The sequence below is a fragment of the Tupaia chinensis genome, unplaced genomic scaffold (assembly GCF_000334495.1).
Source record: "Tupaia chinensis unplaced genomic scaffold, TupChi_1.0 Scaffold144276_1, whole genome shotgun sequence".
Classification (NCBI taxonomy): Eukaryota; Metazoa; Chordata; class Mammalia; order Scandentia; family Tupaiidae; genus Tupaia; species Tupaia belangeri.
Window position 1 is genome coordinate 2548100 of NW_006204133.1, and position 17902 is coordinate 2566001.

At 39.4% G+C, this 17902-nt stretch overlaps 1 protein-coding gene and 1 pseudogene across 6 annotated transcripts in view; one reads left to right on the forward strand and one right to left on the reverse strand.

Annotated features, from left to right (window-relative positions):
• The window catches only part of MGAT4A (alpha-1,3-mannosyl-glycoprotein 4-beta-N-acetylglucosaminyltransferase A), a 153908-nt gene that overhangs the window by 78427 nt on the left and 57579 nt on the right, over window positions 1–17902 (reverse strand). For all 6 annotated transcript variants that reach the window (XM_014583420.2, XM_006166583.3, XM_006166582.3 and 3 more), the window contains 2 exons: window positions 14926–15093; window positions 11910–12050 (listed from right to left, as the gene is read on the reverse strand). In XM_014583420.2, the coding sequence (XP_014438906.1) occupies window positions 11910–12050; window positions 14926–15093 (309 nt within the window). The remainder of the gene's footprint in view (window positions 1–11909; window positions 12051–14925; window positions 15094–17902) is intronic.
• Window positions 4182–4573, forward strand: LOC102475512 (proteasome maturation protein pseudogene; annotated as a pseudogene).

Sequence of the window (17902 nt, forward strand, 5' to 3'; positions counted from 1 at the left end):
AAAAAAAAAAAAAAAGAAGCATCCTTATAGTACTGTTCCTTTTCCACATGGCTTAACCCCGCTCAAAATATTTTAATATATAGCATATATCTCTAAAAAACTGATAAAAATGAAACCCATTAAACCTCATACTGAAAATGAATGGCTGCAAAGGGTTAAAAACACATTTTACTACACAATTTTTTTTTTTTTAAGAGAGATTTTGCGACAGGACGTGTATGCTTGCCAGAGAGACAGAAAGCAAGAAATCACCCCCAGGGGGATGGTCATGCCACAATCCCTTCTCCTCCATTCTCCTCTCAGGATTTTGGGCACGCACGCACATGTGCTTGGTGTGAATTATAAGTTGCTGGATCTCGGATTTGAACCACAGTCAACTATGTTAGAGTCCAGTGATGTAATGATTACACCATCTGCTGGTGCCCACAACTGAAAGTTAGAAACACAAAATACATCTTGAAAATTAACATCTTGGGGGCTGGTAGGTGCGTGGTGATTAAGTTGCTGGACTCCCACATGACTGACCATGATTCGACCCTGGACATGGCAGCGTGCTTTCTCACTTTCTCTCTTTGTCTGTCTCTGGTCAAATTTTTTAAAATAAGCAAATAAGTAAATAAAATAAATCATTCTTTTTTTTAAAAAAAAATTAATGTCTTGGGCCAGCAGGTGGTGTGGTGGTGAAGGGGGCTGGGTTCCACATGGCTGACTTTGCAGTTCAAGTCCCGGACCTGACAGCTTGAAAAAACACACCAGGTGTGTGCCATGTGTTTTAAAAATCCCTAGAAAAGAATGAAAAAGAAGAGACTGCAGAGTAGCGATTTCTCACTTTCTTTAAGATTTATTTTTATTTATTTTTATTTTATTTGTTATTATTATTGTTATTTTCAATTTGACCAGAGAGACACACTGAGAGACAGAAATGGAAAGTGAGAAAGCAAGCCACCAGATCTGGGAGTAGAACCATGATCGACCATGTGGGAGTCCAGTGCCTTAACCACCACGCCACCAGACAATCCTAATTTCTGACTTTTTTACTCTCTCACTTTTTCTCTCTCTCTCTCTCTCCCTCCCTCTGTCTTTCTCTGGTGAGCACACACACACTCTATAGCAAAAACAATTGTTTTAATTAATGTCTTACATATCAACTTCAAGAATATGATGGACTAAGAAGAGCAAAACATCACTTCCATGGTTTTCTTGCCAAAAATGTACAACCTCAATCTGACAATGAAAAAACATCAGGGACCAGCAGTTAGCATAATGGCTATGTTGCTGGACTCCCATGTAGTCGACCATGGTTCGAGTCTCAGACCCAGTGGCTTAAACTAACGCCAGGCATGTATGTGTGTGCGCGTGCCCAAGATCCCGAGAGGAGAATGGAGAAGGGATTGCTGCGTGGCCATCCCCCTGGAGGTGATTTTTTGTTTTCTGTCTCTCTGTCTGTCTGTGTCTGTCTGGCAAGCACATGTGCCCTATAGCAAACACCTCTCCCCCACAAAAAAAAAGAAACATCGGACAAATCCAAATAGTGGAGATCTTCCACAAAATAACTGGCCATTACTCTGAAGTGACAAGGTCAGGAAAGACAGAAGAAAAATGAGGAACTAACAGACTGAAAATGACAAAGGAAAGGTGACAGTGAAAGGAAATACGGGAACCGGAACTGGGTCCTGAACACAAAAATAAAAGCAGTGAACCTAATGACCAAGTCTGCGTAAGAGCTACAGTTAATCAACAGTGGAGGAGCCACATTCCCTTTCTCAATCCAGGAGGGACTGTCCTACCCTCACAGACCACGTGGTGTCCTGGCACACCGGCCAGAATGAAAAAGGTATATGGAAACTCTAGGTGCTGCTTGTGCAGCCTTTTTTTTTTTTTTTGAGAGGTTTTTTTTCACCATAGGGCGTGTGCGCTCGCCAGACAGAGACAGACAGACTGAAAGCAAGAAATCACCCCCCCAGGGGGGATGGTCACGCCGCAATCCCTTCTCCTCCATTCTCCTCTAGGGATCTTGGGCACGCACGCACACACGCCCTGCGTGAGTTTTAAGCCACCGGGTCCGGGACACAAAGTGCAGTCGACTACGTGGGAGTCCAGCGACATAGCCATTACGCTAACTGCTGGTCCCTTGTGCAGCTTTTTCAAAGTCTAAAATTACATTTAATTCCGTCAGAATGCTTGAAGCTGGCACCCAGCTGAACTGTGTTCAGAAAACTGAACCAAACCATGTAGAAATAAACAAGATGTGCACACCTCAGAAATCTACCAGCTGCCTCACTTCACCACAGGCCATCAACCAGACACAGTGGGTGTCGCAACTTTCCATCAGGTTTCAGGTAAACCACTTCGCACCACTTCATAATGATTTATAAGCTGCAACCAGTGTGCAGTGTACGTTAACAAGCAAGCCCCGGGTCTTTTTCAAGATAGAATACCATACTTATTGTAGGATTTCCTTAATCGTTGAACATGTATAAAACTGTGCTACTGTTCTCATGTGTAACTAACAAAGTTTCTGACTACTGTAATCCTAACCTCATTGTTTACATTTTATTGCACAATTTTGCACAGTGCAGTGATTTTTAGAAATGCATGTATTGTTATTGAACTGACTGTATTTCAAAGAAAGTTTTTGCAAATTACATATTATTTTTTTAATTGTCAGAGGGCATGAGTGCTCATTAGAGAGAAAGACAAAGAGATAGAGAGAGAGGTCATACCCCAATGGAGTATGGTCAGGCACAAGGACTCAAAGACGGACTGGGTCTTTTTACTCTGCACGCATTTACTGAACACCTACTAGATGCAAGGCATTACTCTAGGTATGAAGCCTGTCACCGTCAACAACATAAATGAAGTCCCTGCCCTTATGAAACCTACATTCTAAGAGGGGAGAACAAAATAAATACTCTTAGAGGATAAAATGTCTTATACAATTAAACCATGTTAATATTAGAAAGAGTGATGAATCAGAAGGGGAGTACTTCTGTACAGTGGTCATGCATGGCAGCCTCTTCGATATCCTCTGAGCTGGTGACTCAAATATTTCGGAAGAGAAAACACACAGTCCTGAAGACAGAATGATCTTGACATAGTCAATGTCAGGGGTCAGATCACATATAACAGATTCGGTTTTAATTCTGAATGCAAGAAAAGGCATTATAAAAGATCGATAGTTAAGGAACTCAGTTTACCTACAAAAAAATTAATAATTCAATCAAAATGGGCAATCAATATGAACAGGTAATTCTCAAAGACAAAGTTCAGAAGCATATGAAAAAGTATTCCAGGGGACCAGCAGTTTGCATAATGGCTATGTCACTGGACTCCCACGTAGTCGACCGCAGTTCACGTCCCCGACCTGGCGGTTTAAAACTCACGCCGGGTGCGTGTGCGTGTGTGCCCAAGATCCTGAGAGGAGAATGGAGGAGAAGGGATTGTGGCGTGGCCATCCCCCCTGGGGGGTTATTTCTCACTTTCTGTCTCTCTGTGTCTCTCTGTCTGGTGAGCGCACGCGCCCTATAGCAAAAACCTCTTAAAAAAAAAAAAAGTATTCCACACCTCTGTCACAGGGAAGTGCAAATCACAACCACAAGGGGATATCACCTAACCCCGAGAATAGCTATGATAAACAAAGAAGAATAGGGGCTGGCAAGGCTGCAGAGAAAAGGGAAGGCTGGTGGACTGTTAGTGGGAATGTCAATTAGTAGCCCCTGTGGAAAACAGAATGGAGGTTCCCTAATAATCGAACAACAGAATTTCTTTTTGACCCAATAATCCCACTCCTGTCCTAGCAAGGGACAGAAAATCACTCAGATGGAGATACATTTGCACATCCATGTTTACTGCAGCATTACTCACAACAGTTAGGACACAGAGTCAACCTAAGTGTCCAATAACTGAGAATTGGATTAAGAAAACGTGGCACACACACACAATGAACTACTACTCAGTCGTAAAGAACAATGATATACTTAACACAAAGTGGATGAATCTAGAAGATACAATGCCAAGTGAAATAACCCAGACGATGAAAGGCCAATACTGTATGTTCCCACTTCACCTGTACTGAATGTTCACCCCACCACAGACACTGAAGGAAGAGACAGAGTGGGAAGTGAGTGGTGGGGCTGGCTGATGGTAACGGGGCTGAGAGGCTGGTCACAGAGCGTGGGATGATGACTGCCAGAGGACTTGGACCTCAGTTTAAGGACAGTATTCCAATTACTGAACTTTCAGCAAGTCATGATCTTCGAAAAGGTCTTTCTTATGTGAAAAATGAACTTTTGCCCAGTCATCCCCTTGAATTATCAGAAAAAAATATCAACTCAACCAAGATAAGATGAATTTTTCCACACTAAGACATAGCCAGGGGCTGTCTGCTCCACTAAAATTCAAGGCAGTGCAGCAGGCTCAGTGTCTTCCTTTTTTGTCAAGCTCAAACCTTTCGCTGGATATTGTGAGGGGTAACGATGAGACCACTGGATTTAAAGATATTAATGATCCATCACAGAGTGAATGACTAGGAGAACCACACTTGATGGTGGAGTACAAGCTTGGTTTATTGTGACATGTGTGCCTGCATGGAAGTGTCACTGCATGTTTTGTATGTCACCTCTTTACTGTGACTTCATGTACACAAAATTAAAAGTAATGAGCCTGTAATAATGTGATTGAATGTATGGAAGAAAATGAAATGAAAAAATAAATTTAAATAAATAAATAAGTAATGAGCCTGATGGGGACCAGCAGGTAGCATGGTGGTTAAGGCACTGGACACTCCCACATGGCTGACCAGGGTTCGAGTCCTGAATCTGGTGGCTTGCTTTCTCACTTCCTCTCTCTCTCTGTCTCACTCTCACCCTCTGTCTCTCTCTGGTCAAATTAAAAAAATAAATGAATGAATAAATAAAATTAAATAATTATTTTTAAAAAAGATTATTAAACAAAAAAAGTAATGAGTCTGAGAAGTTTCACCTAAATAGTATCAGTCATCATTTGAAATTATCTAGGTCTTTGGTCCATGGATATGAGACCGTTTAAGGCACTAAACGGAGATGATCTTAATGCTCCTAATTTATATTAAAACAATAGCCTTCTTTGTCTTTAGGGGAAAAGTCTGCTTATGAATATTATAAAACTACCTGCAGATTTCAATTCAACCCATTTTCTAGGTATTCTATATATTTAATACTGAATAACCATTATCAGCATTTAAGTCTACAGGCTTCATGAAAGCATTTTTCGGAATAAACATTTGTAACTGAATTCATTGGCAACACTTTAAAATGAGTACGGTATATTTATACTTTCATCCTGATTCAGTATAGTCCATCAGTACTGAGAAGTAATATTTGCTGTATTGAAGCAACTCTAGAATTATAGCTATTTGAGTCTTTCAAGTTGAAAAGTATAATCTCTGAAGAGATTTTGATCTTGGTCTTTTCTTTAAAGTAAAATAAAGCAACCAGCAGATGGAGATGAAACTATTGTACTTTATAGATTTAATATGTATTTAATGTATTACCAAGCAATAATGTTAAAGATATAGTGTAAAACTTTTCTTTCTTCTTCACTTATATATTACAAGATGCTTACGTTTTTAAAAGTTATTTAGTACATTCTGATACATACTATGCATTCATAACCAAATTCTATAATAATTTACTTAAAAATAAATTTTCGCTGTGATTGTTCTTTCTTATAAGTCCTTGTATATGCATCTGGTATATGAAAATAAAAGATTTTTGAAATTTAAAAAAAAAAAAAAAAAAGAAGTAGAGAAAGAGTAATGGTAGATACCGGAAGTTGCGTGGAGATGGCGGTTCTGGAGGAAATGATGAACAGACACAAAATGCATATAAGCAAGGGGAATGGGCTATGGCATGGCATACCACAGCAGAGTAAAAATATCACTGACAACTCAGTGCAGACTTCCAAAATGGGGGGGACCTCAGCAGAATTACGATCAGCACACACGACAGAATGTACTATTAAATGCTGCAGAAGATGAACGACGCCTGTACTTGTCCGTATCTGGGACAGGGTAAGGACACATGGAAGGCATGCTGTGGAAAAAACCGGACACAATAAGGTTGTAAGCAAGGGAGTAACATCTGATTTGTAATTTTAAAAGATTGCCAATTCTGGGACCAACAGTTAGTGTAATGGCTGTGTCGCTGGACTCCCATGTAGTTGACTGCGGTTCGAGTCCCAGACCTGGTGGCTTAAACTCACGCCGGGCGCGTGTGTGTGTATGCCCAAGATCGTGAGAGGAGAATGGAGGAGAAGGGACTGCGGCATGGCCTTTCTCGCTTTCTGTCTCTCTGTATCTCTCTGGCGAGCGCACGCACCCTATAGCAAAAACCTCTCAAAAAAAGATTGCCAATTTTGTGAAGAATAAAAACATTCTTTTTACAGTAAAAACACTTTGTGGAGAATGGGAAGGACGTTATTGTACTAATCACAAGGGAAGGTGGTGGTTTAAATTGGAGTATTTAGAGAGAGGGAGATGAACAGATGGATTTAGGACATATTTTTGGAGACCCTTCCCAGTGGGGCTTCAAACTGGAAGAGGTGAGGGGAGGGGAAGAAACAAGAGTGACCTGAGTGAGCAGATGGGTATCTTTTATGTAGACAGCACATTCAAGGGGAAGAGGGTTCAAAAGTTATATTTCTGGGGGTTCACTTGTATTTTTGTTTTGCTTTTATTTGCTTTTTTTTAGGTTTTTGCCACAGGGTATATGTGCTCACCAGAAAGAGACAAAGAGAGGGGTGCCATGGCATAATCACTGTTCCTCCAGTCTCCTCTTAGGATTTTGGGGATGCACACACATGAACTCAGCATGGTTTTCAAGCCACTGATTTCGGGGTTCAAACCAGAGTCAGCCATATCGGAGTCCTGCACCTTAACCACCATGCCACTGATGGCCCCAAGATTTCTGTTCTGAGCATGTTATTCTGAGATGCCAAAAGACAGGCTGAGGTACCCAAGAAGCAAATTTACCTCAAAATGTCAATTAAAATATCATTTGGAATATAGATTAAAAGTGTAACAGCTAACTGTAGCATTTCTAGGAAATACTAACTCACGGACTTTAAAGACTTAAGTTTATGGAGAAAGCAACACATGTGCCGATTCAGAGTTTGCAAACAAAAATGGTATAAAATAATAATGTAAACTCTATTTCCAACCACACTCTTGGGCTTTTTGTTTCCATTTTAAGTTTAGATGGTGTGTTTAGAAAATAAGCCATTTTCTCTAACACATACTTGGTTTTAGAGTTGAAATTTAAATTTTTTAGTTTAAACCAAAGCATTCAAGGATTCTGAAAGCACTAAAAATGAAAGTACTCATTTTGGTCAAACCTACAAAATTAGAGTAACCATATTTGTGGTAATTCACATAATTACCACAAAAAAGAGGCAGTTTTCCCTCCTCAGACCCCGTGGGGAGACTACATGCCTTGGTTTCCCTGTGGTTGGAAACAGTGGGAGGAGGAGCTGTGATGAACCACAGTCCAGAGGCATCAGCATACACGACCCACGGGCTGAGCATGGGCCTAATCACTGTGTGGGATCCTTCAGGGTTGCCCCTTCGCTTGGCCGGAGCAGCCAGGAACAACCGAGATGGCATGGCGGCTGCCAGGATCCCTGAGTGATCAGTGAGACCCCACCCTTCTGCCAACTATGGACGGCCAAGAACAAAAACGAAATTAACTTTGTGACTCAAACGATGGAGATGTGGGTTACTGCGTCATAATCAAGCCCATCCTGAAAGTGTTGTTTGTCATGGTTTATGATCCAGAATAGACAAAGGGACTTCAAAAAGTACTTGAAAAGATGGAACTGAGGAACAAACTTGTTTTGGTGCAAAAAAAAAAAAACCAAAAGAAGTTAAAACTGGGACCAGCAATGGCATAGTGGTTACATCACCGGAGTCCCACCTAGTCGACCAAGGTTCCAGTTCTGGACTCAGTGGCTTAAAACACAAGCCGGGCACATGTGTGTGTGTGCCCAAGATCCTGGGAGGAGAATGGAGGAGAAGGAACTGGGGTGTGGTATCCCCCTAGGGGATGAGTTCTCGCTTTGTTTCTCTGTCTCTCCAGAGAGGATGTGTACCCTATAGCAAAAATCTCTCTTAAAAAAGAAAAAAAAAAAAAAAACCCTGAAATTGATGAGTCTTTTTTTTTTCCATATACACATTTTCTGTGAGTTTAAGACCCCTTATATATATCCTAAGAAGGTAGAATTCAGTGGAAATGTCAGCAAAGGTAAGAATAGGGTTGGATCACCCTTTTCAGGAGAAGCAAAGTGGACAAAGGATCCAAATAGAAATAGAGCCAAAGCATTGGACAAAGCACTGTTCTATTTATTAACTGTCTATTATTTCCAACTAAAGTACTAACTGTGCACATATATCTATTATGTACTGACCATCTGAAAGTCTAAGATAGGTAAAGGACCCTGCCATGTGATGTTTAGGCTGCCATGTGATGACAGAGCTCTCAACTGTTATTTCAGTTTTCTTCTACTTTACTGGGAAGTTTTCAAATTCTAATTTCCTGGGAACCAGCAGTTAGCGTAATGGCTATGTCATTGGACTCCCACGTAGTCGACCGCGGTTTGCGTCCCGGACCCGGTGGCTTAGAACTCACACCGGGCGCGTGTGTGCGCATGCCCAAGATCCCAAGAGGAGAATAGAGGAGAAGGGATTGCGGCGTGGCCATCCCCCCTGGGGGGTGATTTCTCACTTTCTGTCTCTCTCTGTCTGGCGAGTACATGCACCCTATAGCTAAAACCTCTCCCCCCGCAAAAAAAAAAAAAAAGAATGTAAATTCTACTAATTTCCTTTAAAATCAACAAGATTGTGGGCACAATCTTGATTTGGCATCTAACTCTGATGACTCAGTCTACCTTCAGTTGTAACAAAATCTATGTTCCTTTTTAAGTATTTCTTGCTAGTCAGCTGTGGCTATGCTATCCTGTTTCCTTATGATTTGACTTCAGCCATTTATTCCTCATTTCTTTCTCTCTATCCCACGACAATACGTTTTCTTCTGCTGCTTTCTTGTACCTCCCCTGGCTTCGTCTTTCTCTTCCCTTGTAAATTATCTGCTGGAGAACCTGTAAGGCTCAACGGTAGTCGCAAGGCGATTGTGATCATCCATACCTGTGTCTTTGCCAACTACTTACTTGCAAACAAGAACTCCAAAACTTAAATCTAACTTAGTTCTCTCCTTTGAGTCCCATATTAAATATCCAAAGTTCTGGCTGACATCTCCACTGCATTATCTCAACAGCACTTCCAAACTTATCACATCCAAACTTCATTTCTACTCTCTTGCAAACCAGTACTGCAAAACGTCTCCTCCAGTCCCCACCTCAGTGATTCGCACTCACCACTTATCTGGTTGCTCGATCAAGAGCCCTAGGACTTATCCTTGGCCATTCCCTCGATCTGAGCCCACAAATCTATCACTACGTCCAACCTGATGTGTTCCCAGTTATTCCAAACTACTTGTAACTCTGTCTTTTCTCCATCCCTATTACCAACCACAACACCTAGTTTAAGTTCATCCTCCCTCAAGTGGTACAGAAATAGTCTTTTATCTGGTCTTTCACATCTAGTCTCTTCCCACATCCTCAGTTATTCTTACTATTGCTGGAAATGTGCTCTTTGCAAAACTTAAATCTTATCAAGTCATCCTTAATATGTCCTGTTGAAAACTCTTCAGTGGCTTCCTTCTGCTCTTAGGATAAAAACCAAAATGTTATAGTCTGAAGACCTTACATGTCTGGCCCTTCCATCAGTAGTCTCATCTTATTCCATACTTCCCATCACTCTACACCTTAATGACAGTGAACCACCTTCATTTATATTCCATGCTCCCTTCCCATCTAAGGTTTTTGTGTTCTTCTCATTTGCTGGAATATTCTCTACCCCACAGTGGTGGGGGTAGGGGGGAAAAACAGTCCTTTAATGATGACCCTACCCTAACTCCTGGAACCTGTGAATGTTACCTTACATGGCAACAGGGAATATGCAGGTATGATTAAGGGCCTCAAGGCAGGAGGATCATCCTGGATTACCCAATGGACCCAATGTAATCACAAGGGGCTCTATGAGCGGAAGGCAGGAGGGTCAGAGAGAAGGAGCTATAACAACAGAAGCAGAGGGCACAGGCAGAGGACCGGAGGGACTGCGCTTTGAAGATGAAAGAAGGGGCTGCTCATCACAAGATGAATGAAGGTGGCCTGCAGAAGCTGGCAAGGCTAGAAATGGGTTTCCCCTCAGTATTTCAGAGAGGCACAAACACTTGGTGACACCTTGATCTTACAGCTTCTGTCCTCCAAAACTGTAAAATAACAAATTTGTACTCTTAAGTCATTGAGTTTGTGGTAATTTGTTATAGAAGCATTAGGAAAGTAATACTTTCATCCTCATTAGAAACCTATATATTCTACTGGTCTCAGGTCAAATGTATTTTTTATTTTTCTTTTTGTTATTGCTTACATTTTTGGAATAGGACATGTGCATTCTCAGGAGAGTGAGAGAGAGTAATGGCGAGGGGCGGGAGACATGGGAGAGTGAGAAATCAGCTCCCAGGGGGCATTGTCATGCCACAGTCCCTTCTCCTCTCAGAATTTTGGGCACACACACACTCAACACTTGCCCAGTGACATTTTTAAACTGTCAAAACTAGGACTCAAATCATAAAGTCAGCCATATGGGAATCCAGTCACCTTAACTCCAGCCACTTACTGGCTCCTTAAATAACTTTTAAAAGACTTTCACTTTCCTTCCATTTGACATTCTGGTCAATAAAGAGATAGTCTAAACCAACAAACCCACAATTAGGTAAGACACCTTACCTAAAAAGTGATTACAAAAAGGAAGGATACAGTGTCAGCTTCAGAAATTACTTTAATATTAATGTTCTAATGAAAATAATTTCGAGTACCCTATGCACCTTGTTAATCCAGCACCTGCTACGTGTCTGGCCTCAATAAATATTTCTTAAGTCAAAAGACGGGAGTTAGTCTGAACATAATATTTTAAGAGTTATCAACTCCTTGATAATATGGTATATTCTTTTACATTAAAAAGAAAGATGCCAGTATTAAAACAAGATGAATGCAAAAGCTTATACTTAAAGATCAAATAATATGTGGCAAAGAAAAAAAAAGACAGCAAAATACTTAAAATTCCAATTGAATCAAAAGCAGACTAAATCAGCTTCTTAAAAACATTAACATAAAAATTAATTTCGGTACCAATGATATGATCATTTGTCATTTGTTAAAGAACGAAATAATATTTTGGTCTCTGCATCTTAAAATCTACAAGCAAAAAAGAGTCATGAAGTCAAAATGGAAAAATAAAAATTTTTAAAGAGTGGTATATAGATCCAATAAGGCAATGCAAAAAACCTGCTGGCTCTGACACAGGAAGGGCAAAAAACACTACAAACAACTTTTTGGGGTGTATTGGAACAAAGGAGCAAAGTGAAGTTTTCCTATGATACGACTTCTACTTACATTTCTGTAAGAAAAAGTAGGGCAGACATAAGAAAATCCTTCTTGGCATAACTATAAGATACAGGAAAAATAAGGCTACCTCTCTACCTCCAGAATTTTTAAAACAGAAAAATAACAAAGGTTTAAGCATTTGTCGGCCTGGGGTTAGGGCCTGAACTAGATTTCTTACAATCATTTTTCAGCAATATTACTCTGATCTATAGGAAAAATGTCCAACTCTACATGGAGTTTAGCTTAAGTTCCAAGTTACTGTCCACAAAAAAAAAAAAAATTGTTTGTTTTTAATTTCCAATGGTCAACTCAAGACTCCAAGACACAACTGAAACCCACTAGTACACCCACACTGAGAAACAAAATAAACATACCTCCTGTTCTTCCATTGCCAATCTGCACAGCAGGTTGAAGGCTTCCTTCATTTTGCAATAAATGAGGCAAATGATAATAAATACTTGGCACCTGAAGAGATTTTTTGCTTGTTAACTCCTTTAATAGCTTTAGGGTGTTATCTGAAACACAGAAGTATAATTAATCCACAGGAATACCTTAATTTATAAAGGTAGCTAATTTTATAAAAATAGCAATAAAAACTTATGAGAACTGGAACTAAATCATTTTCTTTACTGATTGCCGACTTTGCTGAATGAGATTGCCACTGAAAAGAAAAAGAAAACTTTTGCAACCGGAGTCTTACAGAGAGCCCTGGTGTTGATAAAACAGGCTGAATGAAGCCAAGGTCAGCCAAAGAACCACGAGAGGGTGGAACACAAACCACTCACCTTCGGAACGTGTCAGAACTCAAGCTTACCAAACACTCTACATATGCTACCCACTAATGAAATGGGATAATAAGCACACTGACCACCAATAACTTGCACTTTCTTTATGCAGTTGATCAAAATTTCACATGGACTTTTTTTTTTTAATTCAAGTAAAATTGTTTAAACAGAACAAGTTGAAAATGTTCAGTACAGATCATAACTTCCCTTTTTTGTATTTATTTGTTCTTTTTTAAATTTGCTATAGGGCACATGTGCTCATCAGAAATAGAGACAGAGGAGACAGTAAGAAAGCAAACTGTCAGTTCTGAGACTTGAACCGCAGTCAGCCATGTGGGAGTCCAGTGCCTTAATCATCATGCCATCTTCTGGTCCTGACAGATCATGACTCTCTAAGTTTCCATTTTGATTAGAGGAACCAATGAAATCCTTTATTATGAAATGAAATTAAAACTTGGTAGCACTAGTAATACTATTTTAAAATTTAAAAGTTTAACCTTTTTTTTTTTTTTTTGGCTATAGGGCGCATGTGCTCACCAGAGAGAGAGACAGAGAGAGACAGAAAGCAAGAAATCACCCCTCGAGGGGATGGCCATGCCACCATCCCTTCTCCTCCATTCTCCTCTCGGGATCTTGGGCACGCACGCACACGTGCCTGGCGTGAGTTTTAAGCTACTGGGTCCGGAATGTAAACCGCGGTCGACTACGTGGGAGTCCAGTGACATAGCCATTACGCTAACTGCTGGTCCCAAAAAGTTTAACCTTTTAAATAAGGAAATGAATAGTTAGAATTTAAAGCCTCAGCTCCATCAAAAATATGTCAAGAATGGGCCACCAGGTGGTATGGTGGTTAAGGCCCTGGGCACTCACATGGCAGACTGTAGTTCAAATCCTGGACCTAGAGGCTTAAAACTCATGCTAGGCACATGTGCGTGCGTGCATGCCCAAAATCCTATGAGGACAATGGAGGAGAAGGGACTGCAGTGTGGCCATCCTCTGTTAAGGGAGTGATTTCACACTTCTTTTTGCTGTCTCTCTAAGGCAAGCACATGCACCCAATGTCAGAAAGAAAGACAAAAAGATATGAAAAGGACAAAAGGTGACCCCAAAAATGCAAATGACTGTTCTACATGAAATTAAAGTTTAATCTCATGAGTAAAGAAACAATGGTAAATTATAACACACCAATTTCTATCTATCAAATTAACAGGTTAAATAATAGCATTAAATATTAGAGATAACATGATAAATGTTTTAGGTTTTCAGAGCAGCATTAAAAAGAAATTAAAATATTTGTCTCATTAGTAATTCCCTTTTAAGAATTTAGATTTTATGCATTTAACACATATTTTGTAACAGTAACATTAAAAAGTATAAAATGTACAAATTAAAAAATAAATATTTTTAATGTTACTGTGATAAATTTTCTAGAAGGAAGATAAGGAAGGAACATGAAACTTTAAAATAAGGTAAGGTAGTGGATCTGAATAATTTTTTTTTTTTTTTGTAAGAATAGGTAGAGCTAAATGAAAAAGTAAGGGAGCAGCCTATGGCCTAGTGGTTAAGGCAGCTGGATCTTACATGGCTAATTGTATAGTATGAGTCCTGAACCCAGCAGTTTGAAAAACACAACAGGCATATGTGCATGAATGCCCCAAATCCTGAAAGAAATGAGAAATGGAGGGGCTGGCAGGTGGCATGGTGGTTAAGGCAACTAGACTTCCACATGGCTGACTGCAGTACAAGTCCTGAACCTGGTAGCTTGCTTTCTCATTTTCCTTCTCTCTGTCTTTGGTCAACTTCAAAAAAGTAAAATAAAATAATGACTATGAGTAATTTTAAAATAATTCTTTAAGAAAAAAAAAAAGGAAATAGAACTGGAGGAGAAAGGATTGTGGCATGACCATGGTTCATGGGGAATGCTTTCCTAACTTTCCTTTCTCTCTGGTTAGCACATGCACTCTATGGTAAATAAAAAAAAAAAAGTATGTTGGTCTAGAAAGATGATGCAAATTGAGAGGTAACTGAGTATCTATATCTTTATCTATATCTCTACCTATCTATCTATACATATAAATATATATCAATAGTATCAAAAAAAGAAGAACACAGAAACAGAGAACAGCTAATTGGCATTTATCAGAGATTCTCAAAGAATGGGTCAGATACTTCCCAAAGTATCCATTGTTTTTTAAAACCATGTGTCTTCTTTATTAGAAATCTAATTTAAGAAAACTAATCACCTCAAATAGCTCAAAGATTTCTCCAGAGTCTATCTGAAGTCCATACAATAAGTCACAACGTAAACATGCATAAAACACAGGTGAATTTTATCTCATTTTGAATGTTTTATAAGACATAGGTTCTTCACTATTATCAAATTTATGCAAATGAAATTTATCTTAAAATTACTCTTAAATCAAATTTAGTAAGGAATACAAATTCTTTAATGATTTACCAGAATAAGAATGTTTTCAGGTGCGATTTCCCTCTGAAAAGGGTAACAAAAGCTGGCTAGAAGCAATCGTACACAACTTTCAGAGAAAATGTTTCCCATAGCCCCCTGAAGACACCGTCTTTCTATAATACAAAAATTAGCTTGTACCTGAAAATTTAGCCAATGTATCTTTACTTGCATTTGTTTCTGCTCCCACACGCCTGAACTGCTGCACAATGGTATTCAATTCAGAAGAGCGCTGTGAGATTCTATGTTCTGCTATTCGAAGACGTTCTTTCAAAGCAAGAAATTCTCGTTGATAAGCGATTAGTTTTTCTGGAAGCAAAGCCAAGAAAGTTATTAGTATATTTTTTAAAAACAAACAACTCAATTCAAACAGAGCTGTAAGATTAGAAATGTTAATTATAAGTCAAAATTTTCAGGAGAAAATGTTTGTTCTTGGACCAGGTGGTGGTTTGGCGGTTCCTTGTAGGAAAGGCTCTGGGCTCACAACTTAAGACCTCCTTAAGCATGTTCAACATGTGCATTGGCATGTGTGCCCATGATGTGGCCTGGTTTTGAGTGGACCGCAATATGAACATCTGGCTGAGGGTGCTTACTATCTCGAGATCTCTTTGTCTCTCCCATGGGGAAAAAAATAAATATTAAACAAGAAAATATTCATTCATTGATATGGAACTGAAACTTAAAAAGAGCCCTGAAGTGTTACGTAACAAAGCAACCACTTAACTTAATGCTATTATTACTTGCAAGAATATGAGCAGACTCTGTACTTCAGAAATCTAAAGATGGAGAGAAAAAAAAATCAAGTTTTTTTGAATTAGTACTTCAAACATAATACTAACATCATTTCTCAAAAGGTCCAAACAACTGGTGGGTCAACCTATGCCATGGTGATTAAGGCAGCTGGGTCCTGCATGGCCAACCACGTGGTTCGAGTTCTAGACCCAGTGGCTTGAAAAACATACTAGGTGCGTGTGTGCATTTCCAAATCCCAAAAGGAGGGAGAGATAGACAAGGGATTTCAGTATGACCATTTCCCATGAGAGGTGCTTTTTCACACCCTACCCTTCCTCTGCCTGTCTCTCTGAGGCCAGCATACCTGCCCTCTGGCAGGTTAAAAGAAAAAGAAAAAAAAAGAAAAAAAAAAAAACAGAGAGGGACCAGTAGTTGGTGTAATGGCTATGTCACTGGACTCCCATGTAGTCAACGGTTGTTCAAGTCCCAGACCCGATGGCTTAAACTCACGCCGGGCGCGTGTGCGTGCGTGCCCAAGATCCTGAGAGGAGAATGGAGGAGAAGGGATTGTGGCGTGGCCATCCCCACTGGGGGGTGATTTCTCGCTTTTTGTCTCTATGTTTCTGGCAAGTGCATGCACCCTATAGCAAAAAACTCTTCAAACAAACAAACAAAAATCATATTTGTAACAACCAGGTAAAGAATGAGGCAAAATGGTAATAACACAAAGTATCTTCAAAAGGTTGATGGAAAATACACATGAAGAAAAAATTATATATGAGTTTCAAAATTTTATATAAAAATAAACTCGTACTTTAATTCCATTTCTCGACAAACTTTTTGAAATATTTATGTATGTGCTCATATATAACATAATGCATAACACATTTTATAATAATCATTAATTTTACAGTGTACATGCATAGAACATATTTTATAAGAAGGGAGCAGGCCTCGGAAGACACCTTCATGGCTACTGGAAACTAGTGATTTCAGGGAAATAGCAGAAATGAAGATTTTTCCACTGATAATTCAGCCTCCAGCCCACAAACTCGAGTGGTAGGAAGATTTTCAAGCCTCCTGTCTTTGTCTCTGTCTTTGTCTTTCTCTACCTCTGTCTCTGTCTTCTCATTTTTTTGTAATATTTCCTTTTAAAAAATTTTTTAAGGTAAAGTAGTTTCTTGGCTTTCAGCCCCTCCTTTCCCTTTATCTTGTTAATAATCCCTTCTCCCCCTCCCAACCCAGGAGAGGCAAGGGAGCAGGCCTCAGAAGACACCCTCATGTCTACTGAGAACTAGTGATTTCTCACTAGTGATTGCTCACAGCACGGTTTTCTAATTTTTGCTTTTTTTAAAAAAAAATTTTTTTTTTAGTTTTTTTTTTTTTCTTCTTCTGTTTTTCTCTGTTTCTTGGTTATTTTTGTTGCTGTTGTTTCTCTCTGTGTGTTTCCTTTTCAGGAGAAAATGTTCCTGGATGCTCAGATTGAACTTCAAGTTTGGGAAGAAACACACTTTCCATCAGATGACTAGAAATTACCACAGGACCACAAGAAATATGGGAAAGCAAGAAAATACCTCTCCTCCAAGGGAAAAGAATAACTCCTCTTCATCCACAGACAGTTCAATGGAAATCATGGAAATGTCTGATAAAGAATTTAGAAAATTCATAATGGTGAAGCTAACAGAGATGGAGGAGAAGAGAGACAATGAACTGCTCAAGAGAAAGGAGAAAGAAGTTGAGGAGCTCCAGGAAGTGAGGAAATTCTTGCAAGATCTAAGAGAGGAATTACACACTTTAAAGAAGAATCAAACGGAACTGTTAGAGATGAAGTCTAAAATACAGGAAGTCAAAATCTCCCTTGAAAGTATTAAAAGCAGACTGGATCATACAGAAAATAGAATCTCAGACGTAGAAGAGAAAATTGCTGGCCTAGAAAAATCCACCATGAAGACTGAGAAAATGGCCCAAAAAATTGAGAATATACGAGAAGTACTAGATACCATCAAATGTCCAAACATTTAGATAACTGGCATCCCAGAAAGCGAAGAGACTCATAAGGGCATTGATAATCTCTTTCATGAAATCCTGCAAGAAAACTTTCCAAACCTAGAAAGACACTCAAAGATCCAGTCCCAAGAAATACAAAGGCCCCCAAATAGAATCAACCCAATATGATCTTCTCCGAGACACATTACAGCCAGACTGACCAAAACCACAAAGACAAGATACTAAGATGGCAAGAGAGAAACAGCAAGTTACCTACAAAGGATATTCCATCAGACTAACAGCAGACCTCTCATCAGAAACAATGCGAGTGAGGAAAGAATGGGAAAATATATTCGAAGTGTTAAGGGAAAAGCAATTTCAACCGAGAATACTGTACCCA